The following is a 13,089-nucleotide window of genomic DNA, read 5'->3' as shown; positions in this document are numbered from 1 at the left end:
CATTCGTTTTAATTGTCATCGGTTACATTTTAAAGGGCATGTAAACCCAAAAATACATGTTTTTCTTATACTGTGTAAAAAGAGTGGCGTAGAAAACGAATTTGAAATTAGTTTTGTCCAATTCGACTTATTTTAGGAGAAAATCGGCATTTTCAACGGAAATTCCATTTCCGGTAAAAACAATAGCGAGAAGTCGTGACGTAAGCGGTGGAACCAAAATATTGCGCAACACATATTTCCCAGTAGAACTGGTGTGGGAGTTCGTGTAAGTAGCGGTAGTTCGGAAGATGTTTTTTCAGAAGATAGCGACTCGAATGCCTTAAGCTTAGTACATGACAGCGCTGGGGATAATCCAGAATCTTCAGGAGAGTCTGGGCCACGTCCTTAACAATATGAGCCGCGTAGGGTTCACCGAAGCGATTCGCACGAAGACAGTACAGAACATGTCGACAGCGATGCGACCGTCTCGGAAACTCAGACTGGTATTTAATTTACTTTGTGATCTATTTGTATTTAACATGAAAATGCAATAAAGCGAGGGTACAATCTAAAGGAATGCAACAGAATTTTTTTAAACTTGAGCTTCTGAGAGTGTTTTATATAAAATTATCAAAGGTGCGAGTGTGGAACTTGTCAACCAATGCCGACAACTCATGAAAGTGTTTGTTGTGCGGAAATCGGGCAATTGTGACAAAATGGCCTGAAACCCAGATAAGTTGTATCACTGAGCATCCAGGTTTTCAGTCAATTTGCCTCGATTTCTGGGTGCTGGAGACGGCCAAGTACGCTTACAGGCAGCAGCAAAGCACAGATAATCACACCGGAAACGACTGAGCTAAATATTTTCTGTTTCATCTGTTTTGTTACATTTTGAGATCGATTTACTTGAGTTGTTTCTGCCATTGATTTGATAATACAGTACTAGAGCTGGTTGTTTTTCGCTTCTTTCCTGGCAGGAAATTTCGCTAAATTGCCTACAGATAGCTTGTTCGTTGGTGTTGGGGATATTTCGGCAAACAAGTTAGGGTCGCTGTGCTATCTTGTGCGGTAAACAATATCCTTCATCTCAGAAGCATTTCCATCGATAAACAAGTTGTATCATGTACATTTCCTTGTGTGGCCTTCATAATTATCCAACCCTGTTTGTGTTTGCTTCGATTTGAAATATTGAAAAGATAGTTTTGCAAGCTGAAATCAGGATCTTTTAAGTTGTACTCAAAATGATGAATATTGTCCTACTGACCTTTGAATGTATTTTCACTGCTGTGAAAACCGCGACACAAATTCTTCTGCTGTTTCTCTGCAGGGTTTCTCAAAGGAAGCACTAAGTGGGGCTGGCATGGATTTTCTTATAGAATATAAGGGTTGATTATGGGATCCTGTATAGAATTCTTTGTATAGAACCGACAAAATTCCAGATCACGTTATTACACACTGATATCAACGAATTCTCTTTCTTTGATACGTGTTTCGAATTCAGGCAAAGGTTCAGACATGTCAGTGTCTTTTACGGGCTCAGCGCTGGCTCCCAAACAACTGGCTTCCCCATAATCTTTCATTAGATGAGAAAAAAGATGTTTTTAGAGAACCAATAAAGCTATTGTTGTTTAATTAACGAAACGTTCTCATGTAAATCGATTTTGTACTTTCTCTGTTGACCTCTAACTTTTGAAGAGCTCAATTTCTTTCTCAGTTTGGTCAGCCACTTCCGAATCCTCGTCGTCTGCCGACTGTATGGGTTGTTTTTTCGTCTTCCGAATAATTTGCTTCTGGTGAGGCCTGAATCGTCGGTACAGTACCAGGAAGAAAAATGACTGCTACAAACAACAGAACGTTCGAACGGCTCGACGAAATCGGCTATTTTCACTTGAACAAATTCCACAAATTGTCGCTTCAAATTTGCGTCATTTGGAAATATTTGCATTGTATGCCCAGTTTTGTTAGAATCAGTACAAAACTGGACGGCACAACGCTTCACCATTACGAAAAAATTGATCATATTGAAGTAAACTGTAAGTAAAAAAATCATGACGAGACCAGCAAACAACGGCTGTAGAAAAGACTCCTTCGTGCCTCACGCGATTATAAAACGAGACTTTGAAGGGTCCACCCGTGACGTCACAGGAAAGATGGCGCCATTCAAGATGGCGAATGTTTCGAATTTGGAAGAGCTTTTACAAAGTGAAAATGGACTTTTGAGAATAAACAAATGGTACCTTTGGTGTACTTGATATATTTACTAAACATCTATGTGAAAAGAAAATGAACGTTTTTTGGGTTTACATGCCTTTTAATTTCTTATATCATAAATAAAAGCACATGTTACCCGCACATAAAGTTTTAGTTTTTGTCATTAATTTCGCTCTGTAGTCGAGATAATTTTAACGAAGCCGTGTATTTCGTCGGGTCTTTACCAACTCAAATGCTAAGAAGAAAAAACAGGGCTGCATTATTTTATTGTTCAAATGAAACGTATGTTACAAGTGAGAATGACTTTTGACATTGTAAACGACACTTGATACCAAAGCCGTTTTCAACATGTTTATGCGAATGCACATGCAATCCGACTTCACGTGATCAGCAACACAAGACCAACCGGAATTAGTACTGTATCATTACATCCTTGAATCTGTAAAATTGTGTGACAAAAGTCTGACCTGACTACCATTCATCCGAACCGTGTTGTTTGAATCGTTTACGTGATATTTCAAAAGTTTGTCTCTGTTATACCGCAGGGGTTTTCATTATTGTAAAAGCGAAATTTCGGTGAACAAAACTCTTTGAAAATGTCATGCATCTTTATCTACCGACGCGACTGTATTGCCTTAAGGCCTATTTACACGGTACGACTTTGTCGCATGCGACAAGCTTACGACAGGCTTACGACACGAATTGTTTCGTGTAAATCAAACCTGCAACTCGCTTACGACTCTTAAGTCATGTCGTAGGCCTGTCGTAAGCTTGTCGCATGCGACAAAGTCGTGCCGTGTAAATAGGCCTTTAGTCTCCACCTTGACCAAAAGTTGCAAGTTTCGTCAGTTGAGACGTTTTTGCTTTGCATCACTGTAAAGAGCGTTATTTGCCAACTGAAATACTTTATCAGCGTGTTTCTTGCAGCCTTCGTCACAATCACTTGGTATGTTAATGGCAATGTTCACCTGATGATGGCTTTCCTGTCGCTGCTCGTTAATTTTAACCTTTTGATAATTCACTCCAAAGGAAGGGATGCCGCTGTTTTGAAACCCTAGATTTAATCCAAAGCTTTCTGATTTGCTTGTTCGACTGCTTTTTTCCGTCTTCACGTCTTGCGCTATTGTCACGACCAAATCTTTTTTCTGTGTACGAGTTTGTACTGGATTGTAGATAACTTGCTTCGTTTCAGGATCAAACATTGCAGGCACAAGCTCACAAGACGCCATTGGAAACCTTCCTTGGCTAAATATGCATAGAAGAAGAACAATTTTGAACCAGCAAAACTCAGAAAGCGAAACAGAAGCCATTGCTGTGAACTTGTTGTGGCAGTGAGATCTGAAAAGAGAAAGTAATTTACATAAGATCTGTTGCGTGACTTTGATAACCGGAAACGGCTCCTCAGGGAAGTTTCCTAGAATGAGGAAAAACAAGAGAACACCGCCTTCATGTATGCTATGCATAGAGTAAAAACCCTTTTCTTTGCGTTCAAACCCTTTGCAGGTCAAGGCAAGAATGAGTCCCGGAGATGCCACGGAAACCCTTCCTTGATTTATAGACACAGAATACGGACGGTTTTCAACCGGAAAGGGGAAATTGTCAGGAAAGTGCTTTAACAGCGTGAATACAGAATCAAAGCAATTCATGGAATCTACGTAATACTTGCTGCGTGACCTTTAATAAACGAGGAGCTTAGTAATAGGCTCGATCGGTAAGGGATTTTTCCCAGAAATAACAAACCAGCTGTTGCTTATCTTTTCTTTCGAATAAAACTTAGTTGAAAAAAATTTGCATGATACCAGTGAGATTCGTCCTTGTAAATAATTTTACAGAAAGAGAATGATTTGAAACTAGAAATAATCAGCGAGGGAAAGCAATTCGTGGAGTTTACGTAATATCTGTTGCGTGACCTTTGCTACAAAATACCGGAAGCTGAGTCATTTCCACCCGATGGGAATTTTCCATGAAGTAAGAGAATAAAAGTTGAATGATTAACATTTTCTTCGAATAAAAAACTCTTTCCTGATCTACTGAGTCACATTTACTGCAAGATGAGGAAATCTACCTGGGTACTATTCGCGATGGTCTGTTTTATTTTGATCGTTTGTGCACCAGACGAGAGTTCCGGTTTCGTTCGCAGAGCTCTAAAGAAGGTAGAAAAAGCTGTAAGAAAAGTCGTCTTCAAACCAGTAAAAAAGTCTTCAAGGAGGTGGTGGAAAAACCAGTTAAGTCTGTGTTAAGAGCCGTAGGACTCAAGAAGGTTCGCAAGACATACAGAGAATTCCAAAAAGAGGTAGTCCATTCTCGGGTGACTTTCACTGAAGATTCCTACCAAGTTAAGAAAATCAACCCTTGCCCTGACGGACATCATAATATTGTGAAAACAGAGCAGCCAGTTGAGATTCACTTTGAAGACAATGTGGTAGTGATACAGGACAGTTATTGCCGAAAATGTGGACAACATTTCTTCCACACAAAACATAAGGATGAGCTTTAGAACGCAAGACTGAACTTTTAACTAGCGGGACATTCGTCAGTAAATCTAGAATGAAATGTTGTTTATTATTTCGTTATCTCCGAAGAGCTGCAAATTGTTCACTGAATGTCGTTTAGAAATAAATAGTAACCTCTGTTGGTTAAAAATACATTAATTCCAATTCTTTTTTTTTTCTGACAACTCGTACTTGCAATTAACTAGAATTTTAATAAATTCTAGCTCGTTAACTTTCTTGTATAATAATGGGTGACCTCGGATCGTTCAGATGTCATGGACTTTTTTATCATACTTAATATAAGAGCCTTTGCGTCCACAATTCTTTCTTTTTTCCTGGAAAAACTCTAAGAACATCGCTCGTGTATCGGTCGATGTACTATTAATGAAGATTGTGTAACTCCTAAGTTTATAGCTTCACAGTAGCCTGCAAATTGTCCCCCATTGTCTCTGTACAAGCCAAGTGAGGCACACAGTTAGAATAATCAACCTAGCTATAACGTTTTTGTCTCCTATCACAGCTTTCCAGTTTTTTAAAAAAAAGCCGCAATGCAATGTCCTCAAATGAGAATTAATGTACACTACTGATCAATGGTCTGGAATATTTCGTTACAGTTCTACGCTTAGCCTGATTCAGGTCAGCTGTTGGTATTGAGAAGCGATGGCCTGTGTAAGGAGCGGTTGTAATACAGGACTCAGTGCAGTAACTTGTTTGAGTTGATCGAGTGTCATAAAAACCATTCCTGTCGCCATTCTACATTTCGAACAAACTGTTACGGCACTTTTGATTAACAGCCGTTTAGATATCTCCACTGACCCATGGTCTTTGCTTGAAGAAACAGTTATTCCAATAAGTCTGCTTTTGTTTACTGTGATCCATTTGACGGAACTGTGCACAGAAATCGTCGCGACACCGAATCCCTCTTCGCGGAAGTCATGTTGATGATTCGGGCAGCTGTATGTCGTTTCCAAAACAAGAAGAAGGATAATTAACATGGCCAGAAATCAAGGACAGCCAGCGGTTCCGACCGTAGGCTCATTTTATGCGAATGTTGAATAGCTGCTAAGGTTGCCTCGATCTAAAAATGGCGGCTAAGAAGACGTGTTCCTTTTACCGCGAATTGAATAATTTGAGCACTGCCGATTTTTTTAATGATCAAAAGAGGCTGAAATCATCAGCCAAGGGACCATATTATGAGGTGGAACGTGTGATTTCAAAGAGAAACCGCAAAGGCAAGGTAAGTTGCTTCGTTTTGTTTGTCCGATCTGATGTACTCAAATGGAGTCAGTCAATAATCAGGCTAAAATATATCTCAATTACGCCTTAGGTTGAATATCTTGTGAAGTGGAAGGGCTACGGCTCCCTCTCCAACACTTGGGAACCAGAAGAAAACCTTAATTCGTTGGCACTGAAGTGAGAACGGTGTTTTGATTAAGATAAGTTCTCTCATTGGGCATTAATATGGAACTTGACAGTAGCATTTCTGAGATTCTACGATTTGATCAAATAATTTAGTCACAAGTTCCGATGTTACAATCTTAAAACCCGTGAAAGCAAATATTTTGAAAATTCTAATTTTTTAAATAAACCGATTGTTGTCTTATTGTCATAGGCAATATTTAGTGATTCAATTTCCCTGTTTGATGGTTAATCTTTGGCATTTTTGTATATAAAATTCAAGTACATTTTTCAACTGTACAGGTATCTATCTCTATCTGACCAAAAATAAATTGTCTTTATTGATTTTTTCCCTTTTTAGAGCATATTTAAACCCAAAGCCTACCCAGGAGTTAATTAGTTCAAGTGTGGATGCCTTGCATGCTGCAATTTTGGAAAACCTTGCCTCAAAGAGTTTATCTCCAACAATCATTCCATTCAGGCATGATGTTTTCCAGTATCTTTTCAGGGGAAAGGGGAAAAAAAGCCAAGACTTTGGAAATGTACTGTTGGAAAAACAGGATTTTTCCAACTGCTCCCTTCCAATTGATTGGGACAGACTTTTAGATAGCTTGGGGGATGGAACACTAGTTGAATTTCCTATAAAAGTGCAGCTATTTATGTCAAGAAGCCCTAAAAACCATACTGTGAGCAAGGAAAAAGCAATAATATCATCGCCTAGGTATTTTATTGAAAAACTAAGCATTAATTGTAAGAAAAAGCCATTGCATGTTTCTGCAAATTAGTTTATTTATAAATGTGTAAATGGTTTTGTGTACAATATCAGTATATATAATTCTGATACAAATCAGTTTTTATACTCTTTCTGTCTCAATATAATTGTAAATACCTGTACCTTAAGAATAAATGACAATGTTTTACTATCATGTCAATCCTACCATTAATAAATCTCTGACCTATATACAAGATATGCTACTACAATTCACAGGTGGCATTATTAATTTTTCTTCTCTCGTAGTCTTTTGCTCTTCCTGTTTTCCCTGAGATCATGTTCCCAATAGGAACTTTTCCTTTTACTGTAGGTTCTCTTTGCACGCTCACTGTCGCGTAGATTCCATTGTCTGGACTCAAGCTTAAGAATGTCAGCAGGAGCATCCCATTTGTTAGATTTTTTGTGAACTATAGCCCTGGCCATATCATTGTTTTTTTCAACTCCTTGCCCTGTAAACAGTTTGATAGTTCTATAGTTTTGCAGAAATATGGGAATGTGGTAGACCATAGCATGCATGTATGGGGTTACATTAGCTCTTTTATAGCCATGCCTTTTTTCTCCTAGTGATGTAAACAGATTCACCCATTCCTTTGCTTTCCAGAAGTAGTCATTTATCATTTCTGTGGAGGGATTCCTGCAGGTTACAGTGCTATATATTTCCCTAAACTTTTCCCATACAGTTTTTACTACTTCAACTGTATCTGGCTGAATAATCCCATTGAGTTTGGTTGGAAGTTCATTAAGCAATTTTTTCTTGTCTGACCCCAAGAGGCTAGTAAAATCGTATTGCCCAGACCCTTTCCCATCAGCATTTGTTTTTTCCCATATGTCAAAGGAGACCCCACATGATCGAATTGCTGCCTGCAAATTTTTTAGGTGTTCATTTTTTTGTTGACATTTCCTCTTGTCCCAGTTTTTGCTTCTGTCCCAGTCTAAGGCATCCCGAACCAAATTTTCTATGAGAACATCTGAAATCCTTAATAGAAGGTGCAGTTCATCCAACACTACATGATCGAGCTCTATATGAAGTAGAGGCTCATGTTCACAGCAATATTTGTCATTTTGTTTCTTTTTCTTTACTAGTTCAAACATCTCTGTAAGAGTTCTCCTTAGATCTGGAGATTGATAATGGTCTAAATTGAAGCTTGTGTCCCACCTCATGTCTTTGTGTATTTTGCACCATACACATGCATAGTGTGAGGTAGCACCCTTCAAACCCATCACAAGTAAAATGAATTTGTAATCGCCCCCTAGGAAAAATTCCAAATTAATTGATTTGCCACCCACTTCTATTTTCTTCTTACTTATAAGAGAATTGATGTCCTTGAAGACATCTTCAAATGACTGCCTTAAGGTATTGTAGTGTTCTTTACCCTTCACAACAGCTATGGTGTGGTTACCTTTTGCTGCCATAACTTCATCATCTGAATGGAGTAGGGCAAAACTCATAAGTATGAAACTAGAATTTCTGGTCATTCTCGCCCCATCCCCTGAAATTTTGATTTGTACATGATCCACATGTGGATGGCTTGCCACATAGTCTTGAACCCTGTCTCTCAGAAGGTCAGTGAATGATGTCTGTGCCCCTTCCGTCTCACCGGGGGTGGAGGTGATATGACAGATGTCATTCAGCTGACTTCTCCTTTGCTTTACAAGGTATGACTTTGGCAAGCCATCAACTACCATTGTAAGCTCATGATAAAAGTTGTCTCCAACACAAAATTTATCTAATAAAAATAGCACCTTTTCTACTTTGGACTTCTCCTCTTCAGACAGTGAGTCAAATGCATTTGAGTTCCCATTGTAATTTGACATCTGGTCTTCAGCCATTACTGTGTGACTGATGCCAGTCTTTTGCTCATTCATAGTCATTGACTCTAGTTCCAGTCCAAATGACTTTGCAAACCACAAAGCAGTTTTGGCTCTACACATAAATTCCTTTAAAGTGCGAGACTTCTTCTTCACCTCTGATATATCTTTCCCCACATAAGTTTTGTCTGAATTTTCAATTTTCTCGAAGTAATGTTGGAGTTCTTCATTCTTTGACTGAAGGTTAGACAAACTTTGTTCCTTCTCTTGAATGGCTAAATACATTTCTGCAAATAGCTGTTTACTCTCTGCTTCAAGATGCTGGTAATTCTGCTTCCACTCCTCCAGTTCATCTCTAATAGCCTCAGTTTCTTCCCTCAAGCAAGTTACAGAAAGTGTTTGTCCTTCAAAAATGTGGAATCTTCTCACTTTTGAGTTAAGTTCCTCTCTCTTGCTACCTCCTTTGGCCTTTGCATATAAATTCTGGACCATTCCAGCAATTTTTGCAAGGGTATTGTTTACTTCTTTTCGTATTTGCTCATCAGCAGTTATGGCAAAGGTATGATGAGGAATACAATACTCAAAAAGGTCAACATAGGTGTATTCCTGGACTGCTGCAGGACTTAGATCACTGCTAGTTGATGCTGACTGATTAGGCTGACTTGCCACAGCAGCTGTCTTTCTAACCTTCTTCTGCAACCCTAGGAATTCATGCCAAGCCTTTATCAATGGATAGGGAATATCCACTGCCACAATGACATTTTTTGTGACTGCCTTTGCAGCATAATTTAAAGAGGGGCTTTCGATGCTCAATTTCCATTTTAAAAAGGATTCCAGTGGAGGTCTGTCAGACATTCTATAATTTTAAATTTTACGTCTACTAATAAACGAATTAGTTCCAAGCCAAATCAATGTTCTGAGACTTAATTTCACACTACAGGAATTGTGCGAAGGCCATAAACAGCAAAAAATTTGCATTTTATCACGTTTCTGGAGCCTTCAGTGGCTCTTAAACAGCGGTAATTGCCTATTAAAGCTTCACAAAATGGCGGTTTGTTGACACCGATTTCGGAGGTTTTCTTGTCATGATTAAGACACATGTTTGCACCGCTTTGCAGCCAAATTTTCTCAGCGAGATGCTCTCATTCGAAACTTGAATTTCCGCATTATTCAGATCTATTTCGCCGAATGTTGGAGAACTTACGAGCTTTCAAATAGCTGTGGAATTGAGGAGCAACCTTCGTAGAGGAAGTTAAGATGTGTGGAGTTGGTTCATGGACACGTACGGCAAACTTGTTGGGAATGAAAGTATGTAATCAATTACCAATTTAAGACCGCTAAGTCGCCACGAAAAGCCCAAAAGATGGTCCACTGCTGCCGAATTTTGGCACGTCGTTACTGCGAGCGACTTTGCGTGAGGTATGTTTAGGGTGTTTTATCATGTTTTAGATGTGTGGAACTTGACTTTTCACATGTACGATTTAATTACAAATGGATTTCTTACTTCTCTCATACAAAGCTTTTATGAAGCTGCCATATTTAAAGTCCACAAATTGCTAGGAGTGCGCATGCTTAGGGGCCATGTTGTCCTCGATTTCTGGCCATGATTTGTGTAGCACTTGATTTCCGATCATGATTACCATTCAGTCGAAACCTTTTTGCTATTTAGGAGCAGACCGTTCTTGCAACGAAGTCGAGACAAGTCCTCTGGGACTTCAATGTCATAAATAATGAATTACGGTCTTGCGAAAACGAGAGGAAATTAAGTGAGGTGAACCAAGAGTAAAGTCCACCAAAAGGGAAATTTCCCGGAACGGTTAGCCTCCAATCATGCGTAGTTGATTGTGTTACTTATCTTCTACTGCTTCGATCCCAGTCACTCGAGCGTTTACCAGTCGAGTGTAGCACGCAGGGTTGGCTTTACAGTTACATAGCGATGCGGCTGTTGTATGCAAAGAGTCCATGAAGAAGCGATTAGCCTCCGTTTCTTCCCCGGTTACCGCGCGCAAGAGTATTTCTCGAACCTGCGACCAAGTGTTACCAGGAAGCGCGAACAGTGTAAGCAGCGGTCTTTCGCGTTCTTGCAACCACCCCCCCTTCTTTCCTCCCCGTCCTCCTCCCCCTACACCAACCAAAAGAGAAAACCCCTGACTTCAGGTCAGTTTCTCAAAATTCCCGAGAATTTTACGGGCCCTCAAGATATAACTTTAAATCTAAATTTCTAAATTTTTAGGGCATTGTATAGCAGGTCTTAATATGAAATAAGTCATTCCTTTTTTCTTCCTCTAGTTATTTTCATTGTCATATTTTTCAACAAATCTCAATCAAGCGTGTGTGGAAGGCGCACAAAAAGCCAGATGAGTAGAAAACCAATCTCTTTCCCGGTGCCCTCATTCCCTTGAGCAGCGGTTAGGAGCGGGGCACAGGCGCAGCAATGCGCAGATAGGGCGCACTGCTCAGAAAAACTTTCTCCTTGATTTAGAAGCATATAAACTGTGCTTCTGTTGTTATCTATCCCACGTGACAGCATTAAGTAACGATAAGCGTATCATACTAATTGCCCGCTTCTAAAACGTTCTCTTCTCATGGAACCCTTTAGCCTGTTTTTTTTTCAGTGTTTATGTGACTTACAATAGGATAGTGGATAGCGCAGAAAACTTAGAAACTGAAATGATTTTACCAGCACAATAAATATCTGAATACGTCCCTTATCTCTCAAGATCAGGTTTGCGATTCTCCCTAGTCAGTGAATTTCATATTTTACCAAGATTAGCCATCCTCTCTTTAGTCAGAGTTACCGGGTCAGGGGGGGAGCACCTTCTTCCTTCATTTCATTTATTTCTTTTGTCACCGAGCATTTTTATTTTGGGGTACTTGTCAAACGTTAAAGTCGACCGTATATTTCACTAGAGAGTACGAGCAATCACTCCTTTTCGGCGAAGTACATTGCGTGGATTGAAAAGAATCTGCGAAAAAAGAATATGATGTTTGGGCACCGCTCGAAACTCTGGGAGCGTGGCGCACGAAAACCTAATTATGTATCAATCGCTATCATCTGTATAACAATGGGATGAATTGTTTTTAACAACAAAATCATCACCGATGTTTACATTTTGGAAGCGTATCAACAAAGGTGCCGCTGAAATATGATTTGTTCATCTCGGAAAACCACGATAATCCTATCTTGCGGGGGTAATAGATTTGACGACGGGGTATTTTATTAGTCTCCCGATGATAATTGGCCGAAATTTGTAAATTATATAAACAAATAATTTGGAGCGTGATGTATCTAGACGGACAATCAAAGGAAGGGTTGATAAAACGGTCGCTCCTTTTCACTTAAAGATGATTAATGATCTTTCTCTTTTTTTTCGAACTTTATTTTTATCGAAGATTATTATTATCCTAACAAACCGCAGCACTACGTCAAAGCACAATTAAATAAGGGTTATAAATCATTTATCTCACAGGTTTAACATTCCTGGGATTTTTGTCGCTGTCTTGTTAGGTCTTGTTACTCTGGCGGAATTACTAACAGTGATGTCAGAACTCAATTTTATGTTGATGATATGAACAAGAGACGGATTCCGCCAGAGACTTCCTACCAACTCGAAGTCACTGAATTAGTCAAGTTATTTAAGGGTATAATTAGATCACAAGTACTTTTTTCAGTTTCGAATTCATTTGTCTAAGGGCCTCTACGAATGAGCTCGATCTCTCAAGTTTCATCCCAGTCCTGGAAATTAAGGAGGAGTATTACTTATAGGAAAGTTTTAAGTGCGGATACCGTTTTTGCAATGAAGATAGGTAATCCGCGTTTTCATTTTAACGGATCGAATTTTGAACGGTGACGGAAATAGAAGTGTATCAAGATCTAGGAAATTGATACGGCCCACTGAGTTGACCGCTGTTAGTTCATCCTAAATTAAATTTTCCTTTCGAAAAATAACGTGGCTAAATGTGAGCAAGGCAAGCAGGCTGAAAAAAAAATTACATTTCGAACAGAAGGCAATATTCAACCTGTTACCAGGCTCACGAGTTGAGGCCCCATGAAGTTCTGGAGTCAACGACTTTAAAAAGGAGACCATGTTTTATTCATGTTGGTCCTCGGTGCCTTTGCAGTCTTTGTGGTCAGACGTTTGGTAGATATGAAAGGATAAGTGGATAAGGAAAACAAAAGGAATAATATATCATAATCTGTGTAGTGTGATCGGTCTTAGTAACTTTGAATTAAGAAGGAAGAACTTGACAATTAACTGAAAGATTATACTGATGTGTACTGATTTAAAATAAAGATATTATATTCATGACATCTTATTCTTTGAACTTATTCCTAAAAAAAATTTTTTTCAAAAAACAAACGAAACGAACGCAAATTAAACGAGGAAAAGGATACAAATTGTAACCTCGTGCCATGAAATAATCAAT

The 13,089-nt window shown here is 39.0% G+C and overlaps 2 protein-coding genes and 1 long non-coding RNA gene across 3 annotated transcripts; 2 read left to right on the top strand and 1 right to left on the bottom strand.

The window, feature by feature from the left end:
• Window positions 1-91: 91 nt before the first annotated feature.
• On the top strand, window positions 92-2,337 carry LOC149041972 (uncharacterized). Its single transcript, XR_016188694.1, has 2 exons — window positions 92-482; window positions 957-2,337. It is a non-coding gene; the product is annotated as an uncharacterized LOC149041972 (long non-coding RNA).
• Window positions 2,338-5,672: 3,335 nt separating this feature from the next.
• Window positions 5,673-10,080, top strand: LOC149041970 (uncharacterized). Its single transcript, XM_089213265.1, has 3 exons — window positions 5,673-5,919; window positions 6,010-6,095; window positions 6,442-10,080. The coding sequence occupies exons 1-3, from the start codon at window positions 5,767-5,769 to the stop codon at window positions 6,863-6,865; spliced, it is 663 nt and encodes a 220-aa protein (XP_089069391.1). The 5' UTR covers window positions 5,673-5,766; the 3' UTR covers window positions 6,866-10,080.
• LOC149041971 (uncharacterized) lies at window positions 6,850-9,516 on the bottom strand. Its single transcript, XM_089213262.1, has one exon. It carries the CDS (start codon window positions 9,514-9,516, stop codon window positions 7,078-7,080), a length of 2,439 nt encoding a protein of 812 aa, XP_089069388.1. The 3' UTR covers window positions 6,850-7,077.
• Window positions 10,081-13,089: the final 3,009 nt, after the last annotated feature.

Source organism: Pocillopora damicornis, chromosome 7 (assembly GCF_964200805.1).
Source record: "Pocillopora damicornis chromosome 7, jaPocDami1.2, whole genome shotgun sequence".
NCBI lineage: Eukaryota > Metazoa > Cnidaria > Anthozoa > Scleractinia > Pocilloporidae > Pocillopora > Pocillopora damicornis.
The sequence above is the reverse complement of the archived record's forward strand: the minus strand, read 5'-3'. Positions and strand labels throughout refer to the sequence as shown.

Coding starts and splice junctions, on each gene's coding strand:
- LOC149041971 (XM_089213262.1), bottom strand. CDS start 9,516: ATGTCTGACAGACCTCCACTGGAATCCTTTTTAAAATGGAAATTGAGC.
- LOC149041970 (XM_089213265.1), top strand. CDS start 5,767: ATGGCGGCTAAGAAGACGTGTTCCTTTTACCGCGAATTGAATAATTTG. Junction 5,920..6,009: donor AGAGAAACCGCAAAGGCAAG/GTAAGTTGCTTC, acceptor ATTACGCCTTAG/GTTGAATATCTTGTGAAGTG. Junction 6,096..6,441: donor CTTAATTCGTTGGCACTGAA/GTGAGAACGGTG, acceptor TTCCCTTTTTAG/AGCATATTTAAACCCAAAGC.